At 49.2% G+C, this 16,884-nt stretch overlaps 1 protein-coding gene across 4 annotated transcripts in view; it reads right to left on the minus strand.

The window, feature by feature from the left end:
- The window catches only part of ACSS1 (acyl-CoA synthetase short chain family member 1), a 61,418-nt gene that overhangs the window by 30,807 nt on the left and 13,727 nt on the right, over nucleotides 1–16,884 (minus strand). For 3 of the 4 annotated variants that reach the window (XM_047068097.1, XM_047068100.1, XM_047068098.1), the window contains exon 3: nucleotides 1,285–1,484. In XM_047068097.1, the coding sequence (XP_046924053.1) occupies nucleotides 1,285–1,484 (200 nt within the window). Of the gene's footprint in view, nucleotides 1–1,284; nucleotides 1,485–9,083; nucleotides 9,150–16,884 lie in introns of those variants that run through there. The other variant, XM_047068099.1, reaches the window with a different exon arrangement.

Here is a 16,884-nt window from a genome sequence, read left to right on the forward strand (position 1 = left end):
GGAAAAAAGAAATGAAGCCATAATACATGCTACAACATGGATGAACCTTGAAAACATTGTGAGTAGTGAAAGAAGTCATAAACAAAAGGCCACATGTTATATGAGTTCATTTATATGAAATACCCAGAATAGGCAAATCATTGACACAGAAAGCAGATTAGTGGTTGCCAGAAGCTGGGTGGAGGGGGAAATGGGGAATTCCTGATTAATGGGTATGAGGTGTCCACTGAGGGTGATGAAAAAGTTCTGGAATAGACCGTGATGGTGTTTTCACAACATTCATTGCATGAATGTGCTCAATGCCACTGAATTGTGTACTCTAGGGTGGCAATAACAGTAATAAAAAATGAAGAAAAGGAGAAATAGAGTATTATCTCATACCATATTTACAAATACAAAGTTAGTCAAATTTAAGGAGATGATCTTTGCAAAGTATTTAGAACAGTGCCTGGCACATAGTCGGTGCTACAGAGTTTAAAGAGAGAAAGAGAAATGAATTACACACCAACCCTTGAAAGTGGAGGGAGAGACACAGAATGAAAGTAGAAAGGCTTCCCAGCCCTTCCTAAAGGTAGTCAGCAGGGTTCTGAGAATTCTGCCCTTTAGCTCTGTTCACTACCCAAAGGCAAGTCTTCAGTGAGACACAAAGAACTCTCAGTGACCCCCATAATTTGGCAACCTTCTTAGGGAACCAGCTCAGGGGACTCTCTAGGATCTTACTAGAGCAGCGGTCAGACTTTGCAGACATGGGATCACCATCCATACATTCAGCTCTCCCACCAGAAAAAGAAGGGAGACATTATTGTTCTGCACACTGTTCAAAAGACTCTGACCTACCTGTAGACAGAAAGCCTTAAAGATGCAACATAAGCCCCTACCTGACTCCAGGCCTCCAGAAGTGGTCCACCCACCCTCTCTCATGATGAAAGTCTTCTAGTTGTTGACCTGTGAGACCTTCCCCATACATCTCCAGCCTTATCTCACCCTACGTGTTTTTTCCCTCCTCCACCACAGCCACGCCAGCCTCCTTCAAGCCCTCACAAGCTGCGCTCCTCCAACCAGTCAGCTGGTACCTAGCTGTTCCCTCCACCTGGAATCTTCTTTCCCTTCTTCATCTCATTGCCCTCAGATCTCAGCTCGCAGAACTGAGAACTAAATGCACACTCAGCCATGTCCCTGTCCCTGGTGGTATCTGTCATTTGTGTGACTTTTATTAATATCTGTCTAAGTCCCTGATGGCCAGGCCCCGAGGAACAAAGACCAGGGTCCTTCCCACATGCTCACCATCATTGATCCTCCCAGCCAGGGACTCTGCACTGAAGCCAGCAAAGACAACCGTGTGGACAGCTCCAACCCTGGCACAGGCCAGCATTGCAGCCACAGCCAGTGGTGAAACAGGCATGTAGATTGCTACACGGTCCCCTCGACGGATTCCATGTCTCTTCAGCGTGTTGGCCAAGCGGCACGTGGTCTCCAGCAGTTCCCTGCAGCACAAGGGAGAGAAGGGCATCAGAGATAGGAAAGGGCCAAAACACAGAGTAATTTGGGGTGGAATAATTCTGTAAACAGCAAGTACTGTACACCCAGCAGGCATTCAAGTGCTTATTGCATGGTAAGATCTTTTCCAGAAAATAATGTTTTCAATTTTGTAGGCTGTTACAGAGATTCACACCCATATTACTGTGGTAAAATGGCTGTCCTTGTGTCCATTTACAGTAGGGCTTCTCAACACAGAGTCCAAAGCCTAAAATCATCATATCCCTGAGACTTCTGGAAATGTTCGTCCTCAAAAGAGATCTCCTAAGGCCTTTAGTGGGGAAAGTAAGGCCCCAGTTTTCTGAATCAATGCAGGCCATCAAGTAAGGCTCTAGCCAGAAGGGCCCAGGCTCATGCAAAAGACTCCTGTTCTGCATAGCCACAGCGAATAGGGAGGGAAAGCAGGTCGCAGGACAACCAACCACCCTGTAGCCCCAATGAATGGTTGTGGGGTAGTGACAGCACCGCCTTTTCCTCCGGGCCAGGCACTGAATGGGCTTGGCGTGATGGAAATAGGCAGAGCATACGCAGAGGCAGACTGACACCCACCACCTGGCACCTCTCCTATCCATGAGACCCTTCCCTCCACTCCCAGGCTAATCTTGAGGTTCTGCCTGCCAATCAGAGCACAGCATCTCCCCGGAAAAACGGATTGGTTTAGGGATTGGCATGTGACCCTATCCAGCCCAATCAGAGTCAATGAGAGTCAACTCTGGAAACAGGGAGCACACGCAGGCACCGCTCACTTGACTGTGGGGCAGGAAGTGGAGAAAAGGCAACCCTGAGAACTAGGTACTCCCTTCCATCTTGTTCCACCAGCTGGTCCAGCTGACCCTGGACTTAGCAAATAGCCAGTCATTTTGCCATTTTTGTGTACACAATTTGATTTTAATTTGTTATTTAATCACGGAACTAACACGGAAAGACAGAATGAGGGGCAACCACCTGAACCACACACCAGCCTCTGCATCACTTCAGCAGGCCCTAGTGGGGCAGCACCGACTTCCGCAGGCTCTGGAAGCCAGAGGCCAGACCCTCCAAGCTTCACAAAGCTCCTTAAAAGTTTGTGTGTCTAGGGCGCCTGGGTGGCGCAGTCGGTTAAGCGTCCGACTTCAGCCAGGTCACGATCTCGCGGTCCGTGAGTTCGAGCCCGCGTCAGGCTCTGGGCTGATGGCTCGGAGCCTGGAGCCTGTTTCCGATTCTGTGTCTCCCTCTCTCTCTGCCCCTCCCCTGTTCATGCTCTGTCTCTCTCTGTCCCAAAAATAAATAAAAAAAGTTGAAAAAAAAATTTTAAAAAAAGTTTGTGTGTCTAGTTCCCCTCTGTTCATCAAGGAGAGGGCTCCAGAGAAAGGCCAAGTTCAACAAGAGGCCGCCTGGAAACACCAACGGAATGAAAATGAACACTCCCCATTTCAGGCAGAGACTTCAGGGGGGCCTTTGTTTCTTCCCAAAGCCATCCTGCAAGGAGACCTAATGAGAACAAGATCACAAGCCCAGCCTGCACTTTGCCCCCCAACCAGTGGTTTCTGCCCAGGCTGGCACCAGGATTTCATCTTTTCTCCTTAAAGCTTTCAGGACAAAGGCTCCATTCACTGGTGCCTCACCCACCCCTTGCCTAAGTTTATGATGAAGGAAAGAGCACTTCCTGACAGTCCCCAACACCAAACTCCCCAGAATCCAGAGCTCAGAAGCACTCCTACTACTCCAGGGTAGGAGGATGGGACAGCCTGTGACAGTACTGAGGAGGTAGCTGTGGTCAGTGATGCAGGAGAATAATTCAAGTCCAGTGCAGGCACCATTTTCATAGCTAAGGATTTAAGCTTCTGAGCAGTGCTCAGGGAGATGGAGGCTTGAATGTGTGTTACGCATATGTGATGAAATTCGGTCCTTATCCTGCAGACCAAAGGCAGCAGTCAGAAGTCAAGGAACAAGTATGAACTGTCTAGACAGAGTGGCCTGGGTTAGCTTTCTATAGTAGCTGTATTAAACATGGCAGCTTACCTTTCTCAGCTGCCATGCGATCATCTGAGAAACAACAGGTGACACGCACCTTGTGTAACTGTCACAAGTGTTAATGACAAGCGTCATCCACCCAGGACCCTGCCAAACATTCAGTAAGCATTACCTTTCCCATCAGGTGTCTGTGTTTAAAATCATTTTCTAAAACCACTAAAATCAACTAACTACTTTGGTTAAATCCTAAGATGTTAAAAATTCCATTCCAAACACCACAGGGTTAGAGAGAGTATCCTCCAGGACCACAGCTCTGACTACAGAAATGCAGACACATGCATGACAGTGTGAAGGGCATTTATCACCTCAACTTCATGCTACAGTCGCTGAGAGCAGCAGGGAGAACTTTCTGGAAAAGTTGTCTGTGGTGAGGAGGAGCAAGGCAGCAAAGAGGAAAGGAACGGTGGATTTTCCCTACAGGGGCAAGAGTCACCTGGCTGTTGTAGGGCAGTTGAGCTATGGCCCTGGAGGAGGTCTGAAGACCAAGCTGAGGCAACCTACATGTTCCCTGGAGGATCAAGGGGTATCAACATGTGCTGGACCCAGAGCTGCATCCAGTGGGTCCCATACTCTTGCTTCTGCATCAGAAGGAACAGTTTCTAATAAAGAATTTGATCTGGGTAAATCTCCAAGCCACTCCCCTTCCTATGCACTCTGCCAAAGCCATAAACCTCAAAATCAAAGGGCTCCTTGAAGGTCAGATGGTACAGCCTCCCTGGGGTCCAGAAATCTCGTTGCCATACTCTTGCCCACAGTGGCCCAGCCTCTGTTTCAGTATCATACTGCTGGAGGTCACCATCTCACCAGGCTGCTTCTTGCTTTGTCATTTTAGTAGAGAAAGAGTCTTCCTAAAATTGGACTAAGTTTTGTAGCCATTCAAATTCCAACCATCAGTCTTGGCTCAGCCCTTTAAAGCTACCCAGAATAAATCTAATTTGTCATTCAATAACACCCCTTCAAATTCTTCAATACCCTCACCCCAAGAAGCCTTTCTTCTCCCAGTTCTTTTATTCAGCCATCCATGACCCCACTTACTCTCTGTAGATATACCTCCAGGTTACCAAATGGACCCCTACATTCCCATGGTGTCTGTTCAGTAAAGAATATGGGTACCCAGACCCTTAACCTCAACTCTACATTTAATAATATAAATTAAGAGCACATTAATTTCCTCCACACTTGTACCATTGGAAAATATGATCAGCAAACCTGGGTCTTCAAATCATTGAAAAATCAATGTCATTTGAGTGATCCTGTCATTCTACGTACTCAAAACCTGTTCAAAAGCATGTTCTTGGACATTTGTGACTTCTCAAAGACTCCCACAAACTAAAATGCTACTATTTCTGTACCAAAAAGATAAAGCAGCCACTCAGAGGCTGGTGCTTTGGGATGTCACTGCAGGGTCCTTGTGCCTACAGGGTCTTTCCAAGGGACGGCAACATACAGCTTTCTGAGAAATGATCACACTGAAGTGAGTTAGTTATATTTTCAAGTGCAAAGGGAAAAGTAACATTTGTTTGTCAGGTACTGAGCAAGATATCTAAGTTTATCTGCAATGTAGACTCCTCAAGGCCAAACCTTCAATGTGGACATATGGAAATAATGTGCACAAATACATAAATTTGGCATGGTTTTCATGGTGCTTACTACCAGCAAAACGCTGACTGACCTTGGGAAATGGGAGGAGACATTCTATAGCCCACTGTTAAACATCAGCAGAGAATAATGTTTATATAATGCTAAAGACATAATCTGGCCTCAAGTATTTGTAAACAACATGACACTTGTCAGCAGGGATAAAGGCTCCCTGGCCCAACTCAGTCCAAAACAGGACACAGCTAGAAACAGAGTTCAGAGGAAACCAAGGAAGAAATACACTGATATTTATTTATTTATCTATATTCTAATTAAAGCTGTTTTTTCATGGCTACTATTTGAAAGTATCTTTCCCTCCTAGCCATTTCCCAATCCAGGGAAGTAAGAAAAGCTGTGTGTGTGTGTGCGTCTTGTATTTAAGAAATAAACAAATTAGGAATGCATGATTTGCTCACTTCCTATAATTACTCTGGCTCTTAGTGTTCATTAAATAGATACTTACCACCTTCATTGTCCATCTGCCCCACTAAGTACAAGCTCTACTTGGGTAAGGATTTAGGGGATATTGCCTTCTTCCCCGTGCCTAGAGCTGAGCCTAGTTCATAGAAGGCGCTCAATAAATGTTTGTTGAATCAGTAAGAACAGCAGATAAGTGAGAAATGATGAGAACTCTGGCATATGTAGGACAACTTGGGCCTGTGGTCTTATCATGAGCACCTGTCCACTCTGCAGACGCCTTCTGTCTCTCTGTGCTAGAAAAGGTGAGGCTGGCCATTACATCAGTGTCACACTGGCAGGATGTCCTATCCCTTTGACAGCAAATGGGAAGGACTACTCCCACTGATAAACTACTCACAGCTACCTTTCTCTTCATTTTCTTATGCCAATAAGGGAAATAAACCCAGGCAATTATGTCAATATTGTGAATGTAAGGCTTGTGACAGACACAAAGTACTTCATAGTCCCTGCTCCCCAGCAAGCCTGGTGCTGACAGAGGAGGGGCCAACTCCAGGGTCTAGATGCAGAACTTGAAAGGACATTCATCTTGCTTCTCTGCAGTTCGATATTCTTTTCAGCAAGCCATTTCAGGAAGATGGGATAGTAAGAGAAGAAAAGGAATGAGAAGAAAGCATGAGGATCCCTTCCTCATACAGGGTTTGCCTGGAGGGCCAGATGGGGCATGGAGATGGCTCATGAATCTCAGAACCAGCTCTAGGAACAAACTCCTTCCTCTGCGCAGACCCCTACTATAGCCGCTAAATCTGATTTAATGGTGATAAAATTTGGTCACTCTGCCACTCACTACCACTGGGAGAATAGACACCCAGGAAATGGGCTAAATACGTTCATAAACCAAGATTGATATTTCTTATACATAATCATTTGTTTTCATGACCATGACCTTTAGCAAAGAAAAGCTGCAGTGGAATATAAAACAGTAGCCACACTTAAAGATGAAAAATTGTTGAAGCTGCTATTTGCCAAGGAAGGCCCCAGACACAGGGTTTTCAAGAAATAATAGCTGAATTGCCACTGGTAACACTAGGTCAACCAGTGAACCTGGGGTCACTACAGCTGCATGTTTTCTACAGAAACAAGTGTTTGGCAAACAAGTGTATTTTTCTCGAGGCTATGCTGTAGTTTATGGAAAGTACTGGATTTGGGGAGCTAATATCTCAGGACAGTGTCTCATCAGAAGTCAAACTACATCTGATCAGAAACGGGTTCCCACCCCAGCTCCCTATACACTTGGGGCCTTGACTGTCTCATCTAGACAACAGCCTAATAACAGGACTCATTACCAAGGTATCTGTGAGGACTGCTGTGGTCTGATGTGTGTGTCCCCAGATTCATACATGGAAATCCTAACCCCAAAGATGACGGTTTACGAGCTGGGGCATGGGGTCATGAGGTGATTGGATCATGAGGGTGCCCTCAGGAGTGGGGTCAATGCTCTCACAGAAGAGATCCCACAGAGCTCCCTTGCCCTTTCCCACAGGAACAATGTGAGAGGACAATGGCTATCACCCAGGAAGAGGGCCCTCTGCAGAATGCAACCATGCTGGTGCCTTGATCTTGGACTTCCAGGCTCCACACTGTGAGAAATAAGTTTCTGTTGTTTATAAGACACCCAGGATGTGGTGTTTTGTTACAGCAGCCCCAAAAGATGAAGAGAAGGACCAAATATGAAGTCCCATGCACATTTAAAGGCATTCTATAAACAGTAGCTATAATTACGGCAGAAAAAGAAATTCAGTGTAAATCAGTGATTCCTTAATAGAAGTGGGTACCCCCATGCTTCTTCTCAGGAGAAAGAATAAAAATCCCAGTTTGGTTTTGTGTCAGTCATGGTGTCATTAGCTCAGGATGAAAGAGACTCAAGGATATTTGAATGCCTTGTGTTGAAGCCCTCATCTGCATAGCCCACCTGTTCTGTACCCTCACAGCAGGTGGCAACAGGAAGGCTTCACCTTGAGGGGGTCAGTGGATTTGAGAAGCATGTGTCATGCACAGTTGGAACTGCCTATGTCCGGCAGGTCACAGGCACTCAGCCCTTGGCCTTGGTTCTGAGGGGCTGGAGGTGCCATGCTCTGAGCACCCCACCTGTCTGTCACCTACTGTGTCTCACCATCTCCACTAGCTGCCCCACCTTCTCCAGCAACACCTGTCGCCTATTGTGAATACAAGGAACCTCCTCTCCAGGCCAACCATGACTACCTTCTAGTTCCCTCCCCAACCCCCATATGTTGGCATCCAGGATACCTCCCTCCTGCCTATCGATCCCCCCATTCACATTTTCTTCCCATGGAACAACAGTAACAGCTATTCAGTGAATGTCCAGTGCCTAGGACTGCTCTGACTGCACACACCCATTTACCCCTCACAACAGCTCATGGGTATGAGCTGCCATCACCACCACCCCCCTTCCATCTCTTGGATAAAGAAGCTGAAGCAAACAGAACTTAACTGACTTCCTGAAGGGGTCAGGGCTGGATTTGAACCTGGCGTGGTTCCGAGGGTCCCGCTCTTAAGCAGTTTCCCCCCACCCCACCATAGCCTTCAGCATCAGGACAGCTTGTTTTCCATGGCAAAGCTTCCTAAATTTCATAATTTCTGCTATCTGCCAACTCTATTGTTATTTATGTAACATTTGGGGGAGGGTAGTTTATTTTTTAACATAAATTATTTTTAAGAATAAACTAAAAACTCTAAACTTGAGGCTGACCTTGTTCAAAAGGAAAATTAATAAGAGCAGTGTTCAAAGCCAGCTCACTGTAGTTACATGGAGGCTTTCTTGTAATTAGGATAGAGGAGAACAAAAGAGAGGATGGGGATGGGGGTGGGGTGTACTTTTCCTTCATGATTCTGTGTTTGGCTCTGCATTCAGGACCACCTGCCCAAGGGTATTCCTTGCTAGGCATATCTGGGTTGAAGCGTTCACCCTAAGTCTTTCTCTCCTGCTCTGACACAACCCGACATGCAGTCAGCCTCTAGACAAACCCCTGTGGAATGGAGGTAACAGTCACACTTGAAAAAAATCTCTGTCCTAATTAACGCCTGATTTCCCCTCAGACCTCAATGCTTGGCCTCCAGCCAAGTCTTGTCTCCAGAAAAGGAGTTCTTTCCTTTCCAGACCCAAAGCCTAGTTCACAAAACTGAGGGAGCCGGATGCCAGGCTAGCGGCTCTGGTCAAGACTGCGCTGGTGGACTCCAGTCCTGGCCACCAGCCCAGAAAACAGCTGGCGCCCTGGCAGGACATTCACCCACTGGCCGGCCAGGCGTGTTTACTCCCAGGGAAAGTCACAGAAGTATTTCTTTTCCCTGGTGGAATCTGGAACAGAATGAAGTTTTAACTTTCTAAAAACATTCCCTTTTCCCTGGTTTAAAAAGAACAAAAGCCACAAGATGTTTTTCAGGTCCCACTCCAGGCTCACATGTCCCACGTGTGGTATGGCAGCTCTTTCCACATTGCTGCCTGGACAGCAAGGGCAACAGGACACAGGGCAGCAGAGTTCACGCCGACACTTCCAGACCAGACAGGACCCAGGGGTTCCTCTATTTCCAGGCATTCCTGTGAGTCCGCAGAACATTCCAAGTTAGCATGCAGAGTAAAGTACGCAAGAAGACACAGCCGCACCGGTGGCAATCTGGAGGCTGCAAGAATTTGGTACGACTGCCTCAGGTCCAGGGTGCCTTTCCGGCCTCTTGGTAGCAGCTTGGAGAAACTGCTAAAAAGAACAGGGGGTCTGGGACACCAACTTCAGCTCAGGTCATGATCTCATGCTCTGTCTCTCTGTCTGTCTCTCTCAAAAAATAAATGAACATTAAAAAAAAAAGAATAAGGGGTCCATGAAACATACTATTGTGCTGCCAAATGTTTAATAACAAATTATCTCGGTGGGGTGGGGGGAAGCCCTGATTTATAATAGCATTTGCCAATTATTGTGGTGTGAATATTCCCCCCATGAAAGATTTCCAGCTACCAACACGATTTACTGACCAACTGAGCAAGGGGCCAGGAGGGGGAGCCCCTGTGACACCAGAACTCACCTCATGAGCCCTCAACACCCCAAAAGCTGCCTGTGACCCCCATGGAGGCTGTCCGTAAAGGTTACTTCAACTGTTTCTTTCATAAAAACAGTAATTGTTGTTTGCTTATTTAACTCATTAATAATCATGCATTTAATAATAAGCAAATAATTGCTAATAGAAATTTAAATATTCATTTGGAAGGAAAGGGAGGAGCAAAATGCACACTCTTTTTTCCACTCAAGCCAGCTCCTTTTTCAGCCACAGTCTCTCTGACCCTGAGTTTAAGGCACTGCATTCTGTGTAAGTTCAGAAATTGGGCTTTCTGAGGCTTTCCCCCTACTGTGCACATATACTCCACAGCAACCCTGTCACCAGGGCCCCTGCAGATGGCTGCTCAGCTCAGCCTGTTCAAAGGCACCTGCCCCAGGATGCTGGCTGCACACCCCTTCTGAGGGGCACCCTTTTGGAGGCCCACAAAAGTGCCCCCATTTGCACCAGTTGGTAACATGCCAAAGACCTCCTCAAGTAGAACACTAGACTGGAAAACTGTCCCACAGTTTAGTCATAAAGCCCAGAAAACTAACAGGTTTATAATGTGAGGATAGAAGACTGCCCTTTTGGAAAATGGCCTATCCTGCAATGAATCCATATCTAGCCAGGCCTACCTTGGTGAAAGGATTAAGTGAGTGACAGGGTTAAGATCAGAACCTATTAGAGCAGACCTTGAACTGCTGTGGCACACACAGGAGTGACTCAGAGGGTTTGTTCACCTGCACCAGGAGGAAGGACCACCAGGCCCCACCTGAGTGGCCTGGGATCTGGGTGGTTATAGGCCCGGTCCTCATACTGTTACATTCAACTGCACAGGAATCGAACAGAATCAGGGTCCAAAAACCCATGCTGGACTAGACCTGCCTGCAGTCACCATGCCTTTCTCTCACTCGGCATCTGTTCCAGCCTCCTCAGGACGCACCTGCCACCTCAGACACCTCTCATCTGGAATTCTGTGTAGGACTCAGGCTGCACCTGGTAGCTGCACATGGGGAGCAATTGCAGTGTGGGCTGCTGTTTTGCTGCAGTTTGGGAGATGCTGGGGTTTTCCTGGAGAGATTCCACTAGCTACAAAGATGTCAAGAGAAAACTGAGCAGCTGAGTCATCAAAATGGTGGTTTCCTGGCCCCGGACCAGAGCCACAGTGGTGTGTTTTGAGCACTCAGCAGTGCCTGCGGGGTCTCCTGAGTCCATTCTGATTGTGCCAGAGGGTGAGGCCTAGAGTCAGCCCAAAGGCTTTGTAAGCACTCTGTAAGCTCCCTCTCTGCTTAAAAGAGTGGCACTGGCTTCCCTTTTCTACAGCTGAATCCTAACAGATATGTTCCCTATGATGGGTGCCAGCAGCTGTATAACCAGAGATGTGTTTTCAAATAAAGTTCCCAGGCACCCCCAGGAGATCCTGACTCGGCAGGGCCCAAGCAGGGCTGGGTCTTTATTGTTGGAAACCTCCTCAGGGGAGTCAGGCACACCCTGAGCTGGAAATCACTGCTTTAGATGATACCAGAATGACACATCACTGAGGTGTGGAGACCACACGGAATTTCTGAAGATGTCTGCATCTGATAGGACCCTACATGCCCTCTTCCAAATTCCATGTCCTTGTTGCCACATTAACTCAGTCAAAGCTTGTGTCCCCAAGACTTCATCCAAACAAAACCAGCAGGGAGAATGAGGATATGCTGGCCCAAATGAGTCACCTTATCTGCCAAAGGCTCAGAAACCTCACTCCAGCCCTCTCAGAGGAAGTTTACATGGATTTGTTGATGGAAAATTGTCAAGCCTCTCATTCAAACCTGACCCACTGCTGTTACCACATTCAGATGAGGTGCAAGACAGTCTTGGGCAGGGCCAGGAGGAAGAATAGGTCCAAGACAGCCACGGGAGGCCCAGGACAAAGAGTGAAGGGTAAGAGAGTGCCAGGCCAGGCAGCCCCTGTTCTGACAGCACCCATCTGTCACTCTGTCACCCCTCCCCCGGCACCCATGGCATCCCCCACCCTTGCCTCTAAGGTGTTCCAAAGCCCAGAGCACCCCTCACACACTTTGCTTCCTGCCCCTCACTGTCCCACAGTCACGGCAGGACTCCACAGCCCTTAGCCCCGCCTTCTTCTGTAGCTGACCCTTGTCCCTCTTCAAGGCCACCCAGAGCATGCTGGCACTGACAAGCCTCCTCATCGCCAGCTGATGTTAGCACTTAATGAACGTGTGCTTAAGCAGGGGGTGGGGGCAGATGCTGGGAACACAGGGTCCTGGTCAGTAAAAGGCTATTGTCAGCAGAGCTCACCCTCTCTGCACATACCACCAGGAACCACCAGGAACCACCAGGAGTCCAACCTGTCACCAAGTTAGTATAGCAGAGCAGCCAGAGGCCCCTTTACACTGTCACCTCCTCTCTCAGGATGGAGAAAGAAGACTCAGATTCCTCAGTACGTCAGCTAGAGCCAGACAAAGCTGAACTCAAACCCCATTTCTGACCTTTCCAGGTGGGTAAGCTTGAGGATCCTGGAAGCTCACTGGGACCTCAGGTCCTGGACTTTAAAACCAAGGATGACCATGAATGTGAGCTAAGATCATCAGTGTGAGCTCCTGTCCAATCAGCCAGGGGCTACCCCCAGACAGCAGGGTCAGACGTGACTTTTGGAGGATGGAGGCCTGGACACCCCATTCCCAGTCATCAGGAATATTCCCAGGAGTTGTTCTTGGTGCCCTTTGTTCCAAGCAGGCCATGGACAGAAGGATCCAGCCTGGCAGGCACTGGAGACTGGACACTGGGCTGAGCATGGGAAGGGACCCCCCAGGGCACACCCACGTGCCACCTACCCACTTTGCCCTCTTCTCAGCCCTGCCCCAGACTGGGTGCCCAGAAGCCAGCACTGCAGGGGCCACACCGCTGGGGACTGGGCCAAGTGCAGTGCCATATGTGCCCCCCAGCAGTGAGGGCCATGCTTCGTCACCCTCCCCAGGGGCCCAGCCAGCCAGGGGCCCACTCCCTTCTAGCTGCGCATCGATTTTCAACTCTACATTGGACAGTATGTCTAACCTCATTGTGACCCCTTCCTTCTGTATCCACCTAGCATGAGAAGAAATGGGCACTGGGAGGGAGAGGGGGCAGAAATGAAGATGCAGCCCCCTCGATGTGCACTTCTGGACAGGTGAGGAGGTTCACCCACTGCCCTCTGTGCCCACGGTGCTGCCCTGATGAAAACCAACATGGGGAAGGGCCATGTGACACCACACGGCCACCCACAGTGAAGCTGTAAGTCAGGCTCATCCCACTGTCTTGAGCCTCCAGAAGCAGAAAGGAAAAAAGTCAGAAACGACAACACCTAGTCTTAGAAGACGCCTCCCCAAACTGTCCCCACTCCTCAGGAACATGCATCAAGCCCCTTCCCCACCCCAGAGCTTGACTCCCCCCCACCTTCAGGTGTGTGCTCCCCCGTCCACTCCCACTCCAGGGCCTGCACCATGCCCTCACCAGGTTGTGCCCCTCCACCTCCCACAACCCAACCATCCCCCAATAGTCCCTGCATGCAGAAGAGGAATCCAGCTCCAAGGGAGGCATTTGCTTAAGTGTGCTCCCAGAAGTAAACCTCTGCCACTGTTTGCCCCAGAGAATTCTCAGAAGGGTCCCCATCAAGGAGGTTTCCCTAGCCATGAAGATAGACACTCTCAGGGTACAATATTCCTGCTGTAGTCCCAAGATTTGGCATTCTAAAATATGAAATTCCAAGAGACTTAGCTGGTTCAAAAGAAGAACAAGAACAATAAGTGATCATGTATAGAAAGATTCAAAACCCTTCTCAGTTTCAACATCTGGAGCCAAAGTCTTAAGGAAAGATAAGTACACAATCCAAGTGACCCAGGGTTTCTACCAGATCCTGGCAGTCAGCATGCGGATTCCTGACCAAGTTTTGCAATCAGAGTTACTCAGAGGTCAGCAGGAGAAAGAGTGTGCCCAGGGCACCTCCCTCCTCTTAGTCAGGGAAGCCAGGACACAGCACATGAGCCCAGGGCCTCTGGCCTCTCCTCCCCATATCCAGGGGAGCCCACTGAGCAAACTGACTTTGCTCTGTGTGACAGATGGCCCGTGCCATGGGAAACTTCACTAATCACAGGGCTGTTTTACCCCAAAGCACCTAACCCATCAACCTCATTATGCCCATTAAGGATCCTCCCCTTCAACTGCCCTAATATTTTAACAAAGGAGTTTGCTCATTTAAGTAATTAATTTGGGGGCAAGGAGAAGAGCAAGCAGCAAAGGTTGGGCCCACAAGAAGGAGAAGGGGCTGCCTTTTAGCTGACTAGAGATTGTTCTCCCGAGGTGAAGTCCTCACTCTGAAAACGCCACCCCACAGGGCCACTCCATGCCTTTCCATCATCAAATCTGAAATCCTCATCATCCCAGACACTGTTCTGGGCTTTTGTTCCCCATGCTCCACACTCAGACACCCAGCAGAGGAGAAGGATGTTTCCATTTTGCAGATGAGGAGACAGAGGGTCAGAATGGTAGAATGACTTGCTCAAGGTCATACACAGCCAGAGGACAGAGCAGGCACGGAGCACAGGGTCCATCCACCTCCACCCTCCCTGGCCACTTCACCCTACAGTGCCCTCACCTGCCATTGTTTCTCTGTCTTCATCATCACACTGCCCCCTCTTGTGCCTCTCAAAACCCAGCCCTCCTCAGAACTTCCCCAAAGCCTTCTCCAACCTGGTGTCCATGCTGGAGTCCTACTTCCTACTGCTGGAATCCAGGGGGACCCTCCTTTCTGTCACAAACAGGGCCAAGGAAACAAAGAAGCCTGTGCAGGAGGTGCCTCCAAACTGCAGACCTGCCCCACAGCTCTATGTGTGTTGGTCTAGCTGCCCCAGAAAGAGTATTCCCTGTGGGCCCCATCTTGTATTCTCCGTGGGCCCTCCACATTAGGCACAAGGCTGTGTAGTCTCAATAACAACCAGTGTCTGCCCACCATGTCTGGGAAGAAAGCCATCTCCTCAGTGTCCATCCAGGGGTTCTGAGGCAGGCAGGGTAGAAGGAGGCCTGACATCCCCTTCACTCCTCTGGACAGGGGTTCCTCACTGTGTACACCTGCTACCAGTAAGAAGATGGAACAGCCATAGAAATCACCCCTTCCAGGGCCCTGACCCACAGTGAAAACTATACTCAGTTCATGTTGTGGGCACACCCAAGACAACACCTACCCTTTTTGGTGAAGCCTGTGGACGTCCAGCTCTATTGAACTATGTTGGTCGTGACCACCACACTGAACCACACCTGCCGGTGTTGGAATAGTGCAGGTCTTATCTGGTCCCTCATTTTATAGCTGGGCCCACTGAGGCCCAGAGTGACAGGCTTCAAGGTCACAGAACTGGCCAGGGCTAAAATTCTTTAGCTCTGGGCTCGAGTTCAAGTTCAGACCTCTTTTTGGAGAACTCAGACAAAAGATGAGCTAAGCCTTGGTAAATACTCTACGTAAGACACCCACATCCTGCTGTCACCTCTGTTTCAGGGCACCCACGTATACCCCACAGTCTGGGACCAGCCACAGGACCTCAGTTTGCTCCACTCTATGCCCTCGTCCATCCCCAGCTTCAGAAATCCCTAGTCCAGACCTCCAGGCTCCAGGCAGACAGTAATCTTGAAGCCTCATAATCTACCTCACCACCAACTTCCTGAGGAGTTTGTTTTTCTCCACATACTCATCCCCAGGGACCTCTAGAATCTGTCACTTGAACTACAGGTGAAGGACAATCTTCTAAAAAGGCACTATGCTAGAAAAGGACACGTGGACAGTTGAAAGGGGCAGTGCCTAGAGTGCTATTTGGCTATACAGCCTCAAGGAGCCACCCAGCTTATCTGTGCCCCAGCTGGCCTCTGAAGTCCCTGCCCTCGGAGGCCTCAAGCCCACAGGCCCAGCCTCAGGGGATGCAGAAGGGGCCCAGGGTCTGAAGTCTGCTGGTTCACTAGGATAGAACAGCTTCCTCCAACTGGCTCTGAACACATCTCTCTGGGCAGAGAGGCAGGCTAGAAGGTGGGCTGGGGCAGCCCTCTGGCTCTGGCTCCAGACTAAAGTCACAGTCTGCCTTCTTCTCTGGGAGATGTGCACAGACCATCCCAGGCTGATCCCTGCCAAGCAAAGCATTCCTGCTCCCTCACTTCCCTGCGGGAAAAAAGTGTCACACCTCTAAAGAAGGGAGCTCAACAGAACCATGCTGATTATCTCGCCTCCTCCCAGAGCCCCATTGCCATCCCAGGGCCCACCTGCACTGCTGAGCACATTCCTGCAGCTTCCTGGTCAATCTGGCAGGGTACGCCTTGGAACCGGTGCCAGCTGGTGTCGCAGAGGGAAGGAACTGATGGGGCAGGCGAGGACACGGGGCCTCCCCAAGATTCCCAAAGCCAATCCTGCCAGGCCTTCCCCACCCGAGGGAGGTGAGATTACAAATATGTGCCAGTATTCAGAATAGCAGAGTCCACACACAGGCAACTCTGGGCACAGCTCCCAGAACAGGTGGCAGGACCCTACCTGCCACCCAAGAGAACGTTCCAGGACAGATCCCAAGCACAAAGAGAAAGCAGGTTGTAGAAACGCACCTGGAGAATAAGCACACTCAAAATGTACGTGTGTAAGTGTACCACGTGTGTGTCTGCCCAGACATGTGATGAATAGTGGAGATTCTGGTAAGCAGGGTGGAGGTGTCACTTGCGCCCATTACAAGCTCTACAATGATTCTCCAGGAACATGCTTCCTCAAAAAACTTTAGCAGTCACAGAAGGGAGAGATTCTGGGCTCCCAAGGAATGAGACAAGTTAGTGACCATTCCCTGTGAGCTAAACCCCAGGCAGAGGCTCCGCATCAGCCCATTTGAGAGACTCCATCATCAGGCCCCAGTGAGACTGCTGATCATGGCTGAGGTAGGTGATGGATGGGACATGGCTTCACCACTCTGACCTTGCTGCCCCAGGACAGATCAACTCCTCTCTCTGAGTCTCCTCCTTATCTGTAAGATAAAGCTTTGACAACCTATTTGGGAAAAAAAAATCAGAACAGCGGTTGCTTCAGGAGGGTAGGGATGGTGACTGAGAAAGGCCATGGGAATCCTCTGGGACAGTGCTCCTTGTTATGTATCTCATAGGGGTTTGGGTTATACA

Source organism: Lynx rufus, unplaced genomic scaffold, assembly GCF_022079265.1.
Source record: "Lynx rufus isolate CCGP_SWC_20201006 ecotype Redwood Valley unplaced genomic scaffold, mLynRuf1.p SCAF_8, whole genome shotgun sequence".
Classification (NCBI taxonomy): Eukaryota; Metazoa; Chordata; class Mammalia; order Carnivora; family Felidae; genus Lynx; species Lynx rufus.